This window comes from Myxocyprinus asiaticus, chromosome 38 (assembly GCF_019703515.2).
Source record: "Myxocyprinus asiaticus isolate MX2 ecotype Aquarium Trade chromosome 38, UBuf_Myxa_2, whole genome shotgun sequence".
Lineage (NCBI taxonomy): Eukaryota > Metazoa > Chordata > Actinopteri > Cypriniformes > Catostomidae > Myxocyprinus > Myxocyprinus asiaticus.
The window spans coordinates 29938239-29959270 of record NC_059381.1 but is presented as its reverse complement, the minus strand read 5'-3'; the positions used below and the strand labels follow the sequence as shown (position 1 = coordinate 29959270).

Below are 21032 nucleotides of genomic sequence, written 5' to 3'. Positions count from 1 at the left end.
TTACAGAATAGCATCATTCTCAGTAGTATCATTTTGATTGACTATTCTATTTTGATGACATTGTTTTTGGCTTATGTTCATGGCTTCAAGTATTAGTAATTCAAAGTCTCAGCCAACAACCGTTTTAGTCTTTTATGATATTATGTTGTTTCTTTCATGATATTCCTGCAAACAGTTTGAAATTAGTGGCATGTATTAAACACACCAGTTTCAAGCCTGCTGTGGATGAAATGTTGACAATGACTCCTCTGTTGTCACCATGTTCCTTTATATGTTCTAGGGCCGGATTTGTTCCCCTGACAACATAGTACAGTACATTATAATATAGTACAGTATAAAGTAGTATAGTGTAGTGCAGTATAGTGTAGAATATTATAGTGTAGATTAGTATAGAAAATTATGTTACAGAATAGTACAATATAGTATATTATATTATAGTATAGTGTAGTAAAGCGTAGTATACAATACTGTAACAGGTAAAGGATGGGCAAGGAGGCGGCGGGACCCAGCTGAACAGTAAACATAAGCTTTAATGATATAAATGAACTTAAAACAACATAAAACATAAGGACACCGACACACGTGCAATGTGGCCGCGTGCGTCTCTCTGTCTCTCGAACTGGTGCCTCCGGCTCCCCTTTATACCACTCTCCCGCTGATCAGCCGATTCAGCGCCGGCCGTGCATCATCATGGCCCGGCCATGCCCTCCTCCTCGTCACAAGTATTAAATATTTTATAGCGTAGTACAGTATATTATAGTATAGTGCAATGTAGTATAGTATAATGATGTATAGTGCAGTATATTATATTGTATTATACTGTATGATATTATAGTATAGTGTATTTTAGTGCAGTACTGTATATGATATTATATAATAGTATAGTGTAGTGTAATATATATTATAATATAGTAAATTTTGGATAGTCTAATATATTATAGTATAGTGTAGATTAGTATATTATAGTATTATTTTGTATAGGCAGTGTATTATTTTTTATTGTAGTATAGTATAGTACAGTATAGTGTAGTATAGTAAAGTGCAGTGGCAAGAAAAAGAATGTGAACCCTTTGGAATTATCTGCAGTTACAGTATGTAAAAATTTGTCTTAAAATCTGGTTTGATCTTCATCAAAGTTACAATTATGAACAAAATTTTGTTAAATCTGTTTTAACTAATTACACACAAATTATTGTATTGGTCTTGTACATATTGAATACATCATTCAAACATTCACAGTATAGGTTGGAAAAAGTATATGAACCCCTAGGCTATGCTAATTAGAATCAGGAGTTGGCAAACCTGGCATCTAATTAATGAAATGAGATTAGAGGTGTGGGTTAGAGCTACTTTGACTTTTTAAGTCTGCTATTCACAAGAAGCATCTGCTGATGTGGACCATGCCTCGCAAAAAAAGAGATCTCAGAAGACCTATCATTAAGAATTGTTGCTCTGCATAAAGCTGGAAAGGGTTACAAAGTTATCTCGAAGAGCTTAGATATTCAGCTGTCCACTTTTAGACAAACTGTCTATAAATGCAGACTATTTAGTACTGTGGCTACTCTCCCTAGAAGTGGCCGTTCAGCCAAGATGACTCAAAGGTCACACCGCAGATTGCTCAGTGAGATAAAAAAGAACCCTAGAGTGACAGCTAAAGACTTGAAGGAATCACTGGAACTGGTTAACATCTCTGTTCATAAGTCTACTAAATGGAAAACATTAAACAGGCATGGTATTCATGGCAGGACACCATGAAGGAAGCCGCTGCTTTCCAACAAAAACATTGCTGCACGCCTGAAATTTGCCAAAGACCACAATGACAACACAATGCTACTGGGAAAATGTTTTGTGGACTGATGAAACTAAGGTTGAATTGTTTGGGAAGAACACACAACACTACTTATGGCATTAAAAGCTTGTGCCTGACAGGGAGGTTACATGAAAACATTAATGCCGCAACAAACTCTCAAAATCTCCAAAAACTTTCCTCCAAAATTAATATATTATATGTATTATATTGTACATAGTAACTATCATCTTGTATAGCGGATCTTCTTCAAAGAATTTGGAAAATAAGAATTTGTTTTATGGTTTGCATGTGTTTTACATGGTAAATGTGTCTTGAGGTGTCTGACACTTCCACTGCTGAAGTATCAGATGGATGTTTTTTTTCTAATGGGTTTTATAACCCTAACGCAAACCCTAACCCTAACTTAATCTAACCTAACCAAATCAAACCTAACCTACCCTAATCTAGTCTCAGCCTCAGACAGCACGACCACAGACCACACACAGTCAGTGCGCTAACAGTCTAAAGCATATTGCACACAAAACTGGAAAACACTTTCTCAAATTAATAAATCCTAATCTGATTACCTGGTTTGATGGAATTTAAAGCACACAGGACTTTTTATCAGTCCGCCTGGATACAGAGTCGTGTTCATGGTTCCGGGTTGATACAATGAGCCGTTTTGAGACTTATATTATCACTTGAATTGCCAAAGTTTGCCAGGTAAGTGGCATCAAATCTTTTAAAGTGTTACGTAGCACGTAGTAGCAAGTAAATCAGATACACTACTGGTCAAAAGTTTTGAAACACTTGACTGAAATGTTTCTCATGATCTTAAAAATCTTTTGATCTGAAGGCGTATGCTTAAATGTTTGAAATTAGTTTTGTAGGCAAAAATATAATTCTGCCAACATATTAATTTATTTCATTATAAAACTAACATTTAATTAAAAACATTTTTTTTTTTTTAAATGGATGACTTGGACCAAATAATAAAGAAAAGCAGCCAATAAGTGCCCAACATAGATGAGAACTCCTTCAATACTGTTTAAAAAGCATCCCAGGGTGATACCTCAAGAAGTTGGTTGAGAAAATGTCAAGAGTACATGTCTGCAAATTCTAGGCAAAGGGTGACTACTTTGAAGATGCTAAAATATAACACAGTTTTGATTTATTTTGGATTTTGTTTAGTCACAACATAATTCCCACAGTTCCATTTATGTTATTCCATAGTTTTGATGACTTTACTATTATTCTAAATGTGAAAAAAAAAAAAAAAAATTATAATAAAGAATGAGTTAGTGTTTCAAAACATTTGACCGGTAGTGTATATCCACTAGGACAACTTCACTTACTGCTTTGTTTACTAAGATAAAGTATGTCTGTGAAATAGTCTGTACTGAGGTTTTCTGTGCTTGTACTTTGACACATTTTCTGCTATTTTCTTGGTGTGTTTTCTGTGTAATCACTCACAGAGACTGCCGTGCCATTATTGTGATTTTTTTTTTTAGTTCGCTTACATTGTCATCCAATAACAGGCACAGCTGTGAGTGATTATGTTCCAAAAGAGGTATACAAGAGGCTTCAATAAACAACAAATTGAAAGTTAAAGACCGCAGAAAGCTGAACTAACGGATGAAGGACACAAAGTCATTCAAGAGAGAGAACTTTATTATGACTGTAACCTGTAATAGTTAAAGGTTTTGGTCCCACTTTATTTTAGGTCTCTCTAACTACTATGTAGTAACATTAAAATACAAACAATGCATTGTATTTATTGTGTCTATATGTTACTACATATAAAATTCTCACAAGATTCACATTTGCTGCTACTGAGGTTGAGGTACAGGTAGATTTAGGAGTAGGGTTGGGTTAGCTTTAGAGGTAAGGTTAACAGTGTAACTACAGATGTAATTAAATGCAAGTACTTTAAATGTAAGTACCATGAAACAACACATACAGGTATGTACATAAGTACATTATACACAATGATCAAGTACATAGCAGTTAAAGACACCTAATATAAAGTGGGTCCAAGGTTTTTGCCTACAACAACTGCATTGTGCTGTAGAATATAATATTTGTTATCTTGTTATAAGTTTAACTATTTCACATGATTCTGATGGCTTACCTGCTGTCACTCACATAAATAAAATTTAACAAATAAAATTTCCTATAAGCATCAATCTTCAATTCAAGCAGTAGCAATCACCACAGTATGTTTGCCTTAATCCTGATTGAAGCGAAGGTACAGTAAGTGTAGCAATAATAATTATTTAGGCGTAAAATGTGTTTAAACATTTTCTGATAAAGTGACAACTTTGTGCATGTTGAATTTAGCTATTAAAGTTCAAATATGATTATTCCCCTGGTTATTTTTACCATGTTTAGGTGAGAGGGAGATGTGATTCTTGACAATTGTCCAGGATAAGAAGGGGGTGTGCAGTTTGAAAGGAACCGCTAAGAAGATGACACTTTATCAAAAAGCTCACCTTCCTGTTCTTCCTTGAAGTTTACATTTCTGAATTTGAAGAAGAAAAAAAGAAAAGTGATTTAAAAACTAGGATGTGGAGAAGAAATGGGACATGGTACTGTACATGTACAAATATAGACCATAATGACATTGTATCATTAGCGTGCTCCTAGCTTTCAAGGTAAAATATTATCATCTGACAACCAGCACTAAAGACTACAGCAATGTTGGTGTGCAGGCGACATATCGTATAGTTTCGTGTTAAAGTCCACTGCACAAATCACCTTGGTTTTGAATTGCTGCCATAAGATTGAAGTACAGAGGGATAAACCTCTGCTGTTGATACAACCAGTAACTGTGATGTCTTGATTACGTAACTGAACTAAACAGACAAGAACTGTGCTACTCTGACTGACCCATAATTAAAGTTTCTGCTCGAGAGACTATATCTGTGAATACATTACTTTATTCAGCTTTTATGTGCCTGGTTATATAAAAGAACTCTTATGACAGTGATGTTCTATTGTGACCTAATCTGCACCTTAAACAGCTAACAAGTTCAAGATAATAAGTTGCATTACTTATTTACATTTTAAAATAAGTGATTTATAAAGCAGCATATCCCAGTAAGTAATGTATGTAAAATATGTGAAAAATTATCATCTGCATATCCCAATATCATATCATGTCCTAATGTACAAAACAAAAAATCTAATTCATAAGGTATAATTTACATGTTCCAACATACAGTAATATCTCCCAGATTTCATACAATATTTGCAAGCAAAAAGATAAGATTTTCTTATGTGACCGCAAATGTAATGCGGTCACATGCGTTTTTAACCAATTCTTTTGTGGTTTTTGTGATCCAATCACAAAACATGTTAGACCCCGTTTAGACCTGTATTTAGGGCTGAACACGTGATCTGATCACCCGAAATGCATCTTAATACCAGGTGGAAACGGGGTCTATGTCTTCAGAAGCAATATAACAGGTGTGAGTGAGAAACTATTAGAGATTTTTAATATAAATCTCCACTTTCACATTATTTCACATTCTGAAAGTAAAAGTGAATGTGGAGATAAAGAACTTACATATGGATCTGTTTCTCATTCATAGTGATTGCATCGCTTCAGAAAACATATATTAAACCACTGGAGTCTTATGGATTACTTTTATGCTGTCTTTATGTGCTTTTTGGAGCTTCAAAGTTCTGGCCACCATTCACTTGCATTGAAAGAACCTACACAGCTGAGATATTCTTCTAAAAATCTTAATTTGTGTTCGGCAGAAGAGAGAAAGTCATAAACATCTGGGATGGCATGAATGATGTAGAGAATTTTCATTTTTGGGTGAACTATCTCTTTAAAGAGAAACGTTTGTATCAGAAAGCCTTGTAAGATGGAAGAGATTTGGACGTTCTACTTTTGTGAATATAGAAATGAACCAGATAAAATCATATAGGTTGATACATTTTCCATACTTTTGTCCTTATTCTTAAAGTAACAAAGAATGTCTTTAACAGAAAAAGAAGTACAATCTTTCCAAAATGTCTGTACGATTTGACAATCATAAAACAAATGACATAAAGACTATTCCACGTTTAAACAAAAAGAACATTCTTTTCTAACATCCGTAAACTTTTAGAAAATAAAAAATGAGTGGGGTAGGTTTTGTGAAAAGATCCTGTGGTGTGACCAATCTGCTCTTGCGCTCTGGTGACGTCCTTATGACGTATTTATGAAAAATGGCGGCCACCCGCAGCAGTGAGTTTGGCGACTTGGTGCAGATTAAAAAGCAGCTTATTTCTATCATAGCGCAGTGTAAGGAAAGAGGACTCGTCCACAGTGTGAAATGGTAAAATACATTATATTTATAATTTAACACGTGTGACAAGACTACAGACAGTTTTTAATCATAGTGTCTTCTTGGTTCCAGTTAGCATGACAGCTAACATAATGAAATAAACAAAGAAATGACGGCTAAAATTGTTAAATATCAAAGCAGCATGGGATTACTAGTTGATGGCACCACTACTTTTTTTGTAAGGGTAGGCGCCTAATATGATGTCCAGAAATGCTACCTACATAGGCAACTCACTAGGTTTTGTGACCCAATCAGTGTGACATTTAGATATATTTACAGATGTTTTCATTTCAAATGACTCACAAATTAGCAGATAAAATAGCAAAATAAGTGCAGTTTCTTGAAAGAATAACTCTTTCATGCTGTCAGCCTTAACAAACTAAAACATTCAGTTAAGAGCATATACCCATTGTTGTTCAATACTGTCTCCTTTATTGTCTGTAATTTACTGTAGTTACTGCACATCCTGTGCTTACAGTGTGCCGAATGTATGTTAAATGTCTGCACTGATGTTTCCACGTTTCGTTTTATCCGTTGCTCTGCAAAGTGTAACAATGACGATAAACCTGACTTTTGTTTTACAGGGCATCTGAACTGGCATTTTCTCTGGATTCCCTTCCTCTGAATGAGATCCCCCCACCACCTGATCTAACCGATGTCAGTGTGCAGCCCAAAAATCTTTTGTGTGTTTTAGTTATGTTTGTCTTGTCAGTGCTTGCCATAGTGCATGTGTGACGGCTGATGGCCTTATTTTTTTATTTTCAGGAGGATGCCAAAGATTTGGATGCCCTTTGTCTGGCCAAATCATATTTCGACCTCAAGGAATATGATCGAGCTGCATATTTTCTCCGTGGCTGCCAGAGTCCGAAAGCATATTTTCTGTATATGTATTCACGGTACCTGGTGAGAAAGATTTATATATATATATATATATATATATATATATATACACATACACATATTTAACCTTTTAAGACCAACTGTAGCAGAACTGCAACATTTGTTTTAAAATAAAAATAGGCAATGACTACAGATATCAGTAGCTGAGTTTATACTGTTTCAGAACAACAGTTTTTGTGGTGAAAATGTGAATGTTGATTGTCACAGCTTGCTAAAGTCACACAAAATTCACTGTAAAGAGAAATATTAAAAAAGTAAATTTTTGTCATCAGTGACTTTCTAAAAAAAAGAAAAGAAAATATAAGCAATATAAATGGTTTTTTTTTTTTTTTGGAGGGGAAATTTGACAAAACAACAACAAAAAGTCTAACATATATCCTGCTTTTTTCTCTTGTTAGTCAGGGGAAAAGAAAAAGGATGACGAGACAGTCGACAGCCTTGGTAAGAGAAAACCTTCCATTTTTAAATAGTTCCCCCAGAACAGACAGTTTCTGTAGCACCTATTTATGTGTGTCATGTATCTGGTTGCAGGTCCATTAGAAAAGGGTCAGGTCAGAAATGAAGCCCTGCGAGAACTGCGGGTGGAGTTGAGCAAAAAGCACAGTGCAGGCCAGCTGGATGGATTTGCACTTTATCTGTATGTATTATTTCAAATCAAATCAAATCACATTTATTGTCACACAGCCATATACACAAGTGCAATGGTGTGTGAAATTCTTGAGTGCAGTTCCGATCAACATAGCAGTCGTGACAGTGATGAGACATATACCAATTTACAATAACATCAAATTAACACAACACAATTTAAGCATCTGTTATACCCATAATTACACTCAACTTAAAACATCAAATTAACACAACACAATTTAAACATCTGTTATACACATAATTACACTCAGCAATATACAAATAATAACATACACTGTACAGTATACAATATGCTGTTTTTGTTTTTTTGTTTTTTACTATATAGATACTATATAGATACACATTATTCAATAAAAATTAAAATATATATAAAAAAGTATATATATATATATATATATATATATATATATATATAGAATGTACAGTATTGTACTGTATTGACATTCAGGCTGTCGGTTGATAGTCAGTTGTTAAGAGAGACATAATATAATAACAGTAATATAACAAGTCTATTTGAAGAACCTGTCAAAGATATACTAGGACTGATGCACTTTGTTGTTAATTTTTCACTGTTTACTTCTGGTATTAACATATGTCTTGGGCGATTCGATCAAAAGTGGAAATAGCAAAATAAACAAGGTCCAAAACGGTAGTCAGAAACACATGATGGGACCACATCACATTTGTATTGTAATCGCTTAAGCGTCCCAGACATCATAAAAGTTTCAACTTTGCCGGTTACATGCAGGTTAAAAAAAAAACATTAGGGAAAGCCGATACATGTACGAACTTCACAGAACATCTTCAGAATACCGTATTATTTGCTTTGGATAAAAGCATCTGCTAAATGAATAAATGTAAATGAATTCATTAGAAATGCAGATCTTAAAGGAATACTTCACCCAAAAGTGAAAGTTCTGTCATAATTTACTTACCCTCATGTTGTTCTAAACCGTATGACTTTCTTTCCTTTGCGGTACACAAAAGAAAAATTTTAACAAATATCACGGATCATCTTTTCAATACAAAGGAGAGTGCCTCACTGTAAAACTTTGAAAGGATCCAAAAGTAAGTAGTCAATAACTCATGCATCATATTCTAAGGCATACGAAAGGTTTTGGTGAAGAAAACCCCTGAAATTTAAGTACATTTTCAGTGAAAATCTCAACCTCTCAATCAATGAGCCCATTCACAGTGGCACTCATGTTAACGCAAGAACTTGCGTTATGTAGCAGGGTCAGTCCATCTCAAGTGGTCTAATATTTGTGAAGTTAGTTACTTGACCATTTTTAATATTCCTGATTTTTTTTGAGTGATTACCTTTATGCTTGTTACTGGAAATACATTTCAGATGCATGTTAATACCAGGCGCAAACAGCCTTTTTCATAATATGCATCTCTCATTTCAAACCAGTTATGGGGTTGTTCTTCGGAAATTGGATTTGCTGAAGGAGGCGGTGGAAATTTTCGTAGCTGCGACACACGCTCTCCCTCTGCATTGGGGATCATGGCTGGAGCTGTGTAATCTCATCACTAACATTGAAATGGTACGTCTTTGAGCACTACCATATCACACAGTTCACTGTAGAAACTCAAATGGACTGATCAGTTTCTCTGTGTTTTGTGTCTATCACAGCTGAAGTCCCTGTCTCTGCCTGACTGCTGGGTGAGGGATTTCTTCATGGCTCACATGTACACTGAACTCCAAATGATCAAAGAGGCTCTGCAGAAATATCAGTCTCTGATGGAAGCAGGGTTTGCCAAGAGCACATACATCATCTCCCAGATCGCCGTGGCCTATCATAACATACGAGGTGTGCCTTCTGTGAAAGAGTAAATGATTGAATTGGAGTCATATGATTTTACTAAGCTTTTTAAAAGACATTGCATGTGTGTGATGAATTTGAAATCAGTGTATTGAAATGGAATATAAAATGAACCATATCATTAATACTCATAATGTTTTATTTTTATAATTTAATGATGAAAATGGGATCATGCTAATAATAATAATAACAACTTGTGTTTCCTAATGATATGCTCTCTGCAGATATTGATCAAGCCTTATATTTGTTTAATGAGCTCCGGGAACAGGATCCTTTCCGCATTGAAAACATGGATACCTTCTCAAACCTGCTCTATGTTCGGGTATTGGTTTTCTGTTTCCGATTACAATATTTAAATTATTATTATTATTATTATTTATTGGTCTCCGTAGAGAAATTTGCCATTGGCATCAAGGTTGCTATTACATATAAACACAGTAAAAATTAATCAGCACATTCACATAATGTCTTCCTGTTACATATGGACACACACACACACACACACACAAATATAATAATATATATAATAATAACATTGCCAAATTATCAGGTGATATAATATACATTTTGATTTAAATATGAATGAATGAATAAAAATATATATATATATATATAACATGAATGAACGAACATTACATTTATATAGCACTTTACACAGTGAACAGGGGACTCTCCTGAACCACCACCAGTGTGCAGCATCCACCTGGATGATGCAACAGCAGCCATAGTGCACCAGTACACTCACCACACACCAGCTATTGGTGTAGAGGAGAGGGTAGAGTTATAGAGCCAATTAGTGGATGGGGATTATTAGGAGGCCATGACTGAGAAGGGCCAATGGGGGGAATGTGGCCAGGATACCGGGGTTACACCCCTACACAGTAAAAGTATGCATATAGGATTTAGCATATTTCAGTGGAATAAATGCTAAAACACATAAACTGAATGACAGTTTAAATCAGTGGTATTCTGTTAAGATGCCCTGTTGTCAAAAATCACCTGACTTGTTTTTTTTGTTTGTTTTTTTCTTCTCCAGAGCATGAAGCCAGAGCTCAGCTACCTGGCCCACAATCTAGTAGAGATAGACAAGTACAGAGTAGAGACATGCTGTGTCATAGGTGAGCAGTAAACATGGACAGAGGAAAGTCATTATTTCTGCATCCATAATGCACTGACTGCCTGATGCAGATGCACTCAAAAATGGCAAGAGCTTGTTGAAATCAAAATTTCCAGTCTGATTGGCTGACTTCAACCCAAATTTTAGGAGTCTGTGTGCACAGGCTTTTTTATTACCCCAGCAAATAAAGTTCTATTATAAGCTTTGGATTTATTTGAAGTGAGAAAAAAAACAAGGAAGCTTGAAAAACCGGAAAATGCACAAAAGCTTTCATTCTGTTGGAAGAGTTAAGTCAGAATCGGTTGAGTAAGGCCCCATTTACACATTGCATTAACATGCGTTTCATATCTGGATAGTATCTGGATGTTCTTGAGCTGGATTGCATTTACACCTTGCTGTCAAATGCGGCTCCACTGTGATGGAATATAGATCCGATCCAAATTACCTGTGCAAAATGGAAAACGCTCCTTAATATATCAGAGCCTGTGGTAACTGAAAGTACTCCGTCTTTTAGGGAATTTAAAATGATTGATGTATAATTCAAATGCTTTCCATCACCAATTGACAGTAAAGGTCTTTCCTTCATTAAACATTTTTTGGCAGTCACCAAAGCTAAATTTCGGGTCGCCGATGCAAATGTAATAATATTCATCTCACATTGTGTGGTTAGTAAGTGTTAAATATGCTTCTCATCTGAAATGTGTGAGTGATTAGGGATTTGAGGAGAGAGGTATTACAAGTGTATTCCAATAGAATAATTCATGGGATATTGTTCATTGTTTGGTTGACAAGATTGCAAGATGTCCGTGTCTGTTGTGTTTTACATTGCAATGGTAGAATAAACGGATAAAGGCAAGAAACATCAACACAGCATTTAAACAACGTATCACTGTAGCATAACCTCATCACAAAATTAATTACTTACGTAGTTGTATCCGGATAACTAAAACGCATGTGTATTTACACCTTCTTTAAATGTGGTCAGAATCCACCCCTGACCACCTCCTAATTTGGTTTGAGTGATCCGATCACAATCTGATCGCAATGCGTCTTACGTGCATTTACAGCTGGCATATAATGCTGTCAAGTGCTATCCGATAGCGATCCGATCACCAAAAAGGTGTAAAGGAAGGTGTAAATGGGGCTAAAGTTGCCCTGCAGTTAAATTGTAAAGTAATACATGCTCATTGGTGATCAATAGCCTTAAGGTCTACACTATATAGTTATGTATAGTTGGCAGTGAACAACACCAACCATTAAATCACTTTTAAATACTGTTTGTTTTGTTCTCCATCCACAGGTAACTACTACAGTCTGCGGTCTCAGCATGAGAAAGCTGCCCTGTATTTTCAACGGGCTCTGAAGCTGAACCCACGCTGTCTGGGGGCCTGGACTCTTATGGGTCACGAGTACATGGAGATGAAAAACACATCTGCTGCCATTCAGGCCTACAGGTACATCTGATGATAAACAGAAATACTCTTAATTTCTTTGAGCAGTATGGAGCCCCTTTAAGGACAGGGTGGGAATAATTTTTCTGAAATAGTGTTGCGTTCTCTCGCAGTAGTTTGCATTCCCTCGCAATACGTTTTGCATTCTCTCGCAGTAGTTTGCGTTTCCTCGCAGTAGTTTGCGTTCCCTCGCAAAACGTTTTGCATTCTCTCGCAGTACGTTTTGCATTCTCTCGCAGTACGTTTTGCATTCTCTCGCAGTAGTTTGCGTTTCCTAGCAGTAGTTTGCGTTCCCTCGCGATACGTTTTGCGTTCCCTCGCAGTAGTTTGCGTTCCCTCACAATAAGTTTTGTGATCCCTCACAATACATTTTTTACCTCGCAGTAATTTGCATTCCCTCACAATACGTTTTGCATTCCCTTTCAATAAGTTTTGTATTGCCTCGCAATAGTTTGCGTACCCTCGCAATAAGTTTTGTGTTCCCTCGCAATAAATTTATGATGGTTTTTACTACAGTAACCATATTTTAAACATGATATTTGTAGAGAAACCATAGTGATAATATTAGAAAACTAAAACTATGGTAATAAATATCATAATTTTGTGGTAAATATGGTTTTACTATACAAATACCATAGTTTAACTATGGCTTTACTATAGTAATATTTTAGACTGTAGTAACCATAGTTTTTGGTGGAAATCATGGTTTTACTATAGTAATATTGTATTTACTATAAAAAGACATTTAACCATGTTTATTGGTGGAAATTATTTTTTAATATATTAAACTGCATCCATATAGTAACCATGGTTTTACTATAGATTAACCATGGTAATTCTTGTGGTTACTATGGTTTTAAACCATAGAATGGTTTTAACCACAGTTATTATTTTTATTACCAAAGTTTGTTTTCCTGTATTATTACTATGGTTTTACAGTGAATATCATGGTTAAAATATGGTTACCACTAGGGTCGACCAATATGGGTTTTTTAATGGCAGATGCCAATGCCGATATCCAGAGAGCAGGGTGGCCGATTGGCCGATACAATGCCGATATATCACACAATTTACTATAGTAAATAACAAACATAAAATTGCTAAAAAAAACAAACAAACTCTTATTAAGCACTATATTTACTCAATTTCATACAGAACTAAAACAATTATATTGCATTTTAAATGGTAGATAGCAGTTTCGTCTGATTTCTGTTTAGTCGTCAAATTTTAGTAATTTATTTGCACATGAAGAAATTGTTAATATATTATAAAGGAGGAGGAAGATATTAGATGAGCGCTCCACGGGAAGAAAACGCTAGGTTATCGTGAGGTTCTCGATATTTTCATTGTCGAATAGTCGTTTGAACTCATTTAACGTAACATGAGATCATATGAAACTCTAATGATTGCACACAAGAGCAACACTGCAGTTCGCGCCTGACTGAGATGAGGAAGAATTACACAGCTCACAGTCCAGATGCACTCTCAACTTTCCAAACAGCTTCAGGTGATGTAGATCACAAAGTATGAGAGAATTATAATGCAAAAATACAAAATAAGTAAATACAGAATCACACTTGTTGTGGAATAAGTGGAACCGGAGCTCTTTAAAGGAAACACCTCGGCGTTACAGCTTTAATGCAGTTATATTTAATGCGTTATAGCTTTATTAAAATTCAAATAACAAGGAAGCAGGCCATGTAAACAACTACAAACTCCGAAACTGGCATTTCTCTGTGCGGTCAGTGCCTCTTTGCACGAATGTCCCGATCTAAGGGGGAGAGATTAAAACTGCACCCGGCTGATGGACACTGTCGCAGGGACGCTCATCCCTCAAGCGTGCGCTTGCTGCAGCTAGATTATAAAGTGATGGCTCTCGACTTATTGAATCATAGTATATGTCACTGTGCATTTCTTATTGTGAAGAAAATTGGCAATACGCAGCTATCTAAAACTCCTTTAAAACAACATACATTTTCTTTAGCAGCTATACTGCAGAATAATTTTATTTATTATTATCTGAGAATGTTGAAAATAATATTAAAAATAAGTTTTAAAATATCTAAAAATCCTTTAAAAAAAGATGCATTCACCTGAGAAGCAGCATATAAGATATTTAGACTTTAGAGAATAGATCTTGAATATAAGTATATTTTGTCGCAGAAGTATAACCAAGTGAAAAAATACACTTGTATACAAAATACACTAATATTTAAGATACATTCTCTTAAAGCAAGTCTAAATATCTTATATGTTGCTTCTCAAGTAAATGTATCTTGTTTTAAGGATTTTTAGACAATTTTAAATGGAAAACAAGACAAAACACTTGATAACAATAGGATTTTTTGCAGTGAATTTCTTTACTGAATTAAACTTAATAAAAAGTATTCGTTTCCCTTTAATTCAGTGAATGTCATTTAGAGGTATTTTTAAAAGATGATTTTGTCCTCTTTATTGTTAGTAAGCATGTTTATTACAACCTTTTAAGTCGGGGCACAAGCTGAATAATCGGTTAAGATCTAAAGATTAATCGTTGCAATAATCACCCGAATAATCGTTCTAATAATCGTTAGATTAATCGATTATCAAAATAATAATTAGTTGCAGCCCTAGTTGTCTGAGGTTGGTTTATTACATCTGTTTAAACAAGATATGTGCATATTTGCAGATGGTATATGATATTAGTTTTATAGATATTTGCCTTTTTATCATTAGACAAGACATTTAAAAGTTACAGGTACAAATGTTGAGGAGAGAGAGGGAGAATGAAACAGGCGAGCACTTTATCATTGAGGTCAAACGCATCTGCCGCGGCTCTGATATGCGGGCTGTTTAAAAGACACTCTGTTATTGTAGTAACACAATGGCACGTAACAAGAAAACGAACCGTGACTGGACATTTACGTTTCAGTCGCTTCACATGCAAGCAGGCGATTTTCAGCGCCCTCAAGAAAAAAAATCTGTCAAACGGGAAAATGTATCAGCCTCTGTGATATATCGGTCGACCACTAATTACCACAGTAAAACCATGGTAAATGTATTGCTAGGGCACGCAATACTATTTCAGAAAAATAATTCCTGCCCTGTCCTCTAAGGGGCTCCATAGAGTAGCGTGTATATGACAAACAAATGTGAGAAAATATATCCTTTTATTTTCTCACATTTATTTGCTGTAGATCAGGATCTCATCCTGAATATTGAAGTGTTTGATCATGATGGTATCATGTTTTGCACTTTGTAGAGCTAGAAACAATTTTTCTTCACTTAGCCTTGTAATTATTTTAAGAAATAAAATGAGTTTTAAGTTTACAACCTAAAAATATTTCTGAATGTATGCCTCTTGCGCTTAGGCATGCTATTGAAGTGAACAAAAGGGACTACCGTGCCTGGTACGGACTTGGACAGACCTACGAGATCCTCAAAATGCCTTTCTACTCGCTTTACTACTACAGAAAGGCCCATCAACTCAGGTGAGTGCATCACATCAGTCAGTCCGAGTTTTTAATTGACCTGTATTTTGGTTTTTTGTTTAATAAGACACTGTTTTTGTGTCATCTCTAGGCCGAATGACTCCCGTATGCTCGTGGCTCTTGGTGAATGTTATGAGAAACTGTCTCAGCAAGTTGAGGCCAAAAAGGCAGGAAAATAGACACTTTTGTCAAAAAAGATATTTTGACTCCAACGTTATGCTTTTATCTAGACTTGTTTTGTCTTTGTTTTTGTTGGTCCAGTGTTACTGGAGGGCATATTCTGTTGGGGACGTGGAGAGAATGGCGCTTCTGAAGCTGGCAAAGTGAGTGAGTCTTTGTTCCGTTATGTCAACAATAGAAAATGTGTTTGTGTGAGTACTGATAATTGCTTTAATGATGTGGTGACCTGACACGATGTGTTTGTGTTTGCTTTTAGGCTTCACGAGCAACTGAATGAATCCGACGATGCGGCACAGTGCTACATAATCTACATCCAAGATATTTTCTCATGTGGAGTAAGTTACTGGATTGGTTAATGTTCTTACAAGGGTTCTTTTTCAGAATACTATGAAGCTGAAAGGTGGCATTTGCAATGCATTTGACATCCTAGATGTGACATTACCAGTGAAACGGAATGTTCAGGGGGAAATAATGTTGGTGGGACTTGATCTTATCCATCAAAATTTGACTGGATTGTGAAAAGAGCAATGCGATATTATTTTTGGAGGCACAGAACAGTTTGGCTGTTGGAGGAATATCATATGATAATGAATCATAACTGTATATTCTGTGATCTTAGGAGCAGTTGGAGCACGCCGAAGTGAGCACAGCTCTGCGATATCTTGGCCAGTATTACTTCAAGAACAAACTCTACGATGAGGCTTCTCTCTGCGCTCAGCGCTGCTGCGACTATAATGACGTGAGTTTCTTTTAACAAATGCACTGAAGTTGGGCTGCCTCATGGGGTCACATGACCAGCCAAATTCCACACACTTTATCTCTGAACCCCCCCTCTTATTATCAGACCAGGGTTTGTACAATGTGCTTGAAGTACTTGAATTTGACTTTTTCAAATTAACATCCTGGAAAACCCTTGAAAATAGCCATTTTTACCAAGAGGTGCTTGAAAGTTCTTGAATTATAGAAAATCGTAAAATACGTTGCGTAAATCATTTAATAAATGAAATGTATTTATTTATTTTCGGAAAAACACGACGACAGACCACTAGATCACTGCTGAAGCAGGCAGCGCATAGACGGCTGTCATGTGACACCTGTTACTTTTGGTAGCGCTGTTCAGAATGGGCCAATCACAATCAATTGTTACTGGAAGATTTAAAAAATATATTTTATAGATACTGCTGTGGTGGATTTAACAAGTATGAATCCTTGCAACTATCAGTTTTAATTAAAAAAAAAAAAAAAGACTCTCCAGAGTGAAAAAATTAGATGAGATGTAAAACATTCTGAAATTTGAATGCAGATCAATGGAGGATTCAGTTTTGTGAGCCGTCTAGTGCACCCTTGTGTAAATACAGCTTTGTCTCACGAAATAGGTTATTTCTGACAACATTTGGGTCAATATCAAAATATGTTGACAAACATGTCCCTTGACTTTTTTTAGTCATGAAAAAGCTTTCAAATAGTTAAAAAAAAAATAATAATAATAATAATTCTATAACCTAACCTTTAATGATATGAAATGGCTTGAATCTGTTTTGCAATTTTTTTAGAAAATATATTTGAAATTGTCAGTTGCCTGAAAAAATCCTTGTCCCCTTCATCTGGTACACCACTCTATGACATTAATAAATACATAGTTATTTATGTATTTATTTTGCACTTAATTTTAATAAAAGCATTAGTGCAAGGCCGATCAAGTGTACAAAAAAGCTAAACTAAATTGTTATTAATAAAGTCCGCATGTAATCGAAATTGACCCACATTACTAGTATTGTGGTGAACAATTCATTTGTGCAAGTTAATCCACAGAAAAAAAAATAGTTTGTCTTCCTAATCTTCAATCAAAATCTGAAAATTATCTTCGCCTCTGGAATGACGTCAGTTTGACGGTTTGGGCAGAACTTCCTATAACCACTCCCCTCCAACAGCAGGCTGCGTTGCACTTTGACAGCGAGTAACAAAGATGCATAACAAACACATATGGCGAGGATGTGCGTTTTAGGTTGTGGCTCTCCCAAAACCCTTTTCCCAATCCCCCAAATCCCTGGTTGCGGGCTTGATGGCTTGACGAAGAAGGAGGGATATCAGAGAGGTTGCGGTTGTGTTGGATGCTTCAAAAATTGGACAGAACACAAAATGCGGTTTGTGAAATATCTGTCCTTAACAGATACGGCTGTCCCGTCAGTGTACACCGTTGGTACCTCACAAAGTTTGAGGGTAAGTGAAACTAGCTAGCAAGCTCGTCAGAAACGGATTTCATCGCTAGATGCGTTATGTGCCAGCTATATATTTAGATATAATTTTAAGTTACTGTTCTAAACAATGAACACCATTTAAAACCTTGCCAAAAAGCAGTAATTAAACACCGGTTAATGTAATAAAGGTTGCAGCAGTAATAGCAAATAACAATTAGTTTTGAAAAAATTAGCGTTATCATTGGGAGACTTCGAGATGCTCTCAAGGGTGAATTTGCTCCTGAGCCACCAGGTCACATTTAGTACTCTCAGCAGGTATTGGCTCAAACATGTAAGGCCTGATTCCCGCGATAAAATGATCCTCTGTGTGCTCCTGCTGCAAACAAACTTCCTCATCGAAAGTGATTGCTGGCGGCGTGTAAACTTGCCTTAAGATCTGACTCCATTTCTGTATGGAACGCCTACTTTTCTAGATCCAATGAACTCCCAGTGGATAAAACCAGGCCCCGCCCTATATTTTTTCTCATTCAGTGGCTGTGTCTCGATTGGAAGGATGCGTCCTCCGGAGGTCGCATTTTCAGCCGTCTCGTTTAAGAAAAGCGAGTAGGACACTTCAAATGTGACCTTCTTTCACGGGAATTCGGAGGATGCATGAGGTGTATCCTTTGTGGGCACTCATAACCCTCAATTCTTTGCTTCAACGGAAATGTAAAAAAAACAATGACACCAACTGGCCCATAAATATGATATTCAAACGCAATAATGTTAATTTCCAAGTTGAAGTACCTCAGTAGATGGGTGCAGAGTGTATAATTATATTAATATATAATTAAAATAAAGTATTAGACTAAAAGTACACCTGTAAAATCTATTTTCTTTTCTCTTTACATCATTATAACTCTGCTAAATTTACCTCATACATTCCCTTCTAAAGGGAATTTGTTCCCTTCTCACTCAAAGCGCTCGCGCTTGTTAAAAAGTGGCGTGCTGTCATAGCAACCATGTTACGTTCCGTTTGTCCTACGAAGTCCGTCTCGTTTAAATGAGGCTTGTTTAAAGGAGGACACTCGGTATACGCATCCTTCCAAACGAGACACGTTCCGTTTCACTCGGAAATACGTCAGCATACTGAAGTCGGTCGCAACTTCCGTCACACGCGTACTTTAAAAAGAATGTTTGTCCCTTAATGTAATGGCTTTGGTGTTATTAATGATAAAACTTTTTTTTTAAATACAACATTTGTGGAAAATATTTTAAGGTCAAAATTCAGAGGCTGCTTAAATGTGCATATGGTGATTTTTCCCAGCATGTTAAAAAGTTATTAATTCACATTTTAAACACAAACATATTTGGTGTTGTACACCACTGAACCCTCAAAATGTGGTGTTGTAACCCATTTAACCCTCATTAGTGTTAACTTGCTTCATTTGTGAAACAAAATTAAATGATAAATGAACAACAGCCAAGTTGTCTTTTATGAATAAAAAATAATGTCAACATGTTATAAAATGTTTACCCTCAGCGTTTATAGGCAAAAACTGAACTGAATGGAAAATTTCAATATTTTGTAAATTGGAAAGTCCACATTTTTTTTAGAATGACCCATTTGCAGTTTGGGTCAGTTCCTCACATAAACCTGTTGTGTGACTTTAGAAGACATGAACACAGCACATGAGTCATATGGACTACTGTTTACAGACACAGTTATTCACTTTTGTTGGAAGCGAAGTGCGTTTTAAGGGAGCACACTACAATTGCACAATTTCGTCATGAATGAACCAAGAATTGTTACTGAGAATATGTTGTTAAAGATGCTCACTGAGATATGTTGTACTTGTAATAAGTGGTGTTGACTGAATGAATGAAATATTTTTATTTAAAATGTAAAAATAAAGAATTAGTTGTAATGACATCTCGAGCATAGTCCTTGAACACAACTAAAAATATGCTTTGAAAAAGTCCTTGAATTTAACTTTGAAGCATCTGTACGAGCCCTGTCAGACACTTTCGCTCACTAAATAAATGTAATCATGGATGACTGCAAATAGCACAGTACTGTGCTTTGTCATTGGAAAACATAAACTAAGACGACTGCCATGTAAGCCAGCACAAAATTTAGAGTGTACCTTTTAAAGAAATGTTTCGGTTTCAATTCATTTTGAGCTTATTTGACAGCATTTGTGGCATAATGTTGATTACCACAAACAATAGTTTCAACTCACCCCGATTCCCTAAAAAGGAAATATTGTGGGTACAGTAAGACACTTACAGTAGAAGTGAATGGGGCCAGTGTCTAAGTGTAACTGCTATTTTTGCATTTTGTTAAATAAACGTGGGACAAGCCGAAATGATTTTTTTATGCCACAAATGCTGTTGAGCTTAACTTGTATTGAACCCCCAGAACAATCCTTTAAATCGGTTTCCCAGAATACAGATTTCCCCCCAAAATCAACGCAGAAAATAAGCCTGCAGAATTCTGTTGTTGGTCTTCCAGTTTATAAAAGAACTTGCAGACACCAAGGTCAGGCTGTGGTCTGATTAGCATAGACAACGTTGCAGCAGTAGTCAAACTTGTTTGCTTATTGTTTTTTTTCACCCCAGGCCCGTGAGGAAGGCAAAGCTTTGCTAAGACAGATCTCTGCTGTACGAGAACAAGGAGAGCCTTCATCTACAGACCTCTCTTTACCCTCCGTCTTTAACCCTCTGTCCAACAACACAACTCCAGTTAGAAGAGTGTCTCCACTAGATCTGTCTTCTGTTACACCGTAATACACATGATGCCTTTTTTCTAGTTAGACAACTTCACAGATCCTGTGGGATTCAACATACTGACTGAAGATTTATAACAATGCAGATGTTGGAGAAAAAAAAAAAATCATGCCTTCACTTCCAGATATGACTGTGCACACTGTACATAACTGCTTGTATAGACAAAAGTTTCCTTTACACCAAATGTTTTCGGTGTAATCGCTGAATGGTATTCTTTTTTTGTTCCTAAAAAAAAAGCACAACATAAAATCAATTTATGTATATTGACTGTTTTATTGCAAAGCTGAAATCTAGTTCTGATCCTATAAATAAAAAAAAGTGGAAAGAGAACATGCAGACATTCA

General features: G+C 35.8%; 1 protein-coding gene across 1 annotated transcript; it reads left to right on the top strand.

Annotated features, from left to right (window-relative positions):
- Positions 1-6009: 6009 nt before the first annotated feature.
- On the top strand, positions 6010-20949 carry cdc23 (CDC23 (cell division cycle 23, yeast, homolog)). The gene is made up of 16 exons (XM_051677602.1): positions 6010-6120; positions 6714-6786; positions 6895-7032; positions 7428-7470; positions 7561-7666; positions 9092-9224; positions 9314-9491; positions 9728-9825; positions 10540-10621; positions 11921-12074; positions 15422-15541; positions 15633-15708; positions 15803-15864; positions 15978-16056; positions 16341-16460; positions 20521-20949. The coding sequence occupies exons 1-16, from the start codon at positions 6011-6013 to the stop codon at positions 20686-20688; spliced, it is 1740 nt and encodes a 579-aa protein (XP_051533562.1). The 5' UTR covers position 6010; the 3' UTR covers positions 20689-20949.
- Positions 20950-21032: the final 83 nt, after the last annotated feature.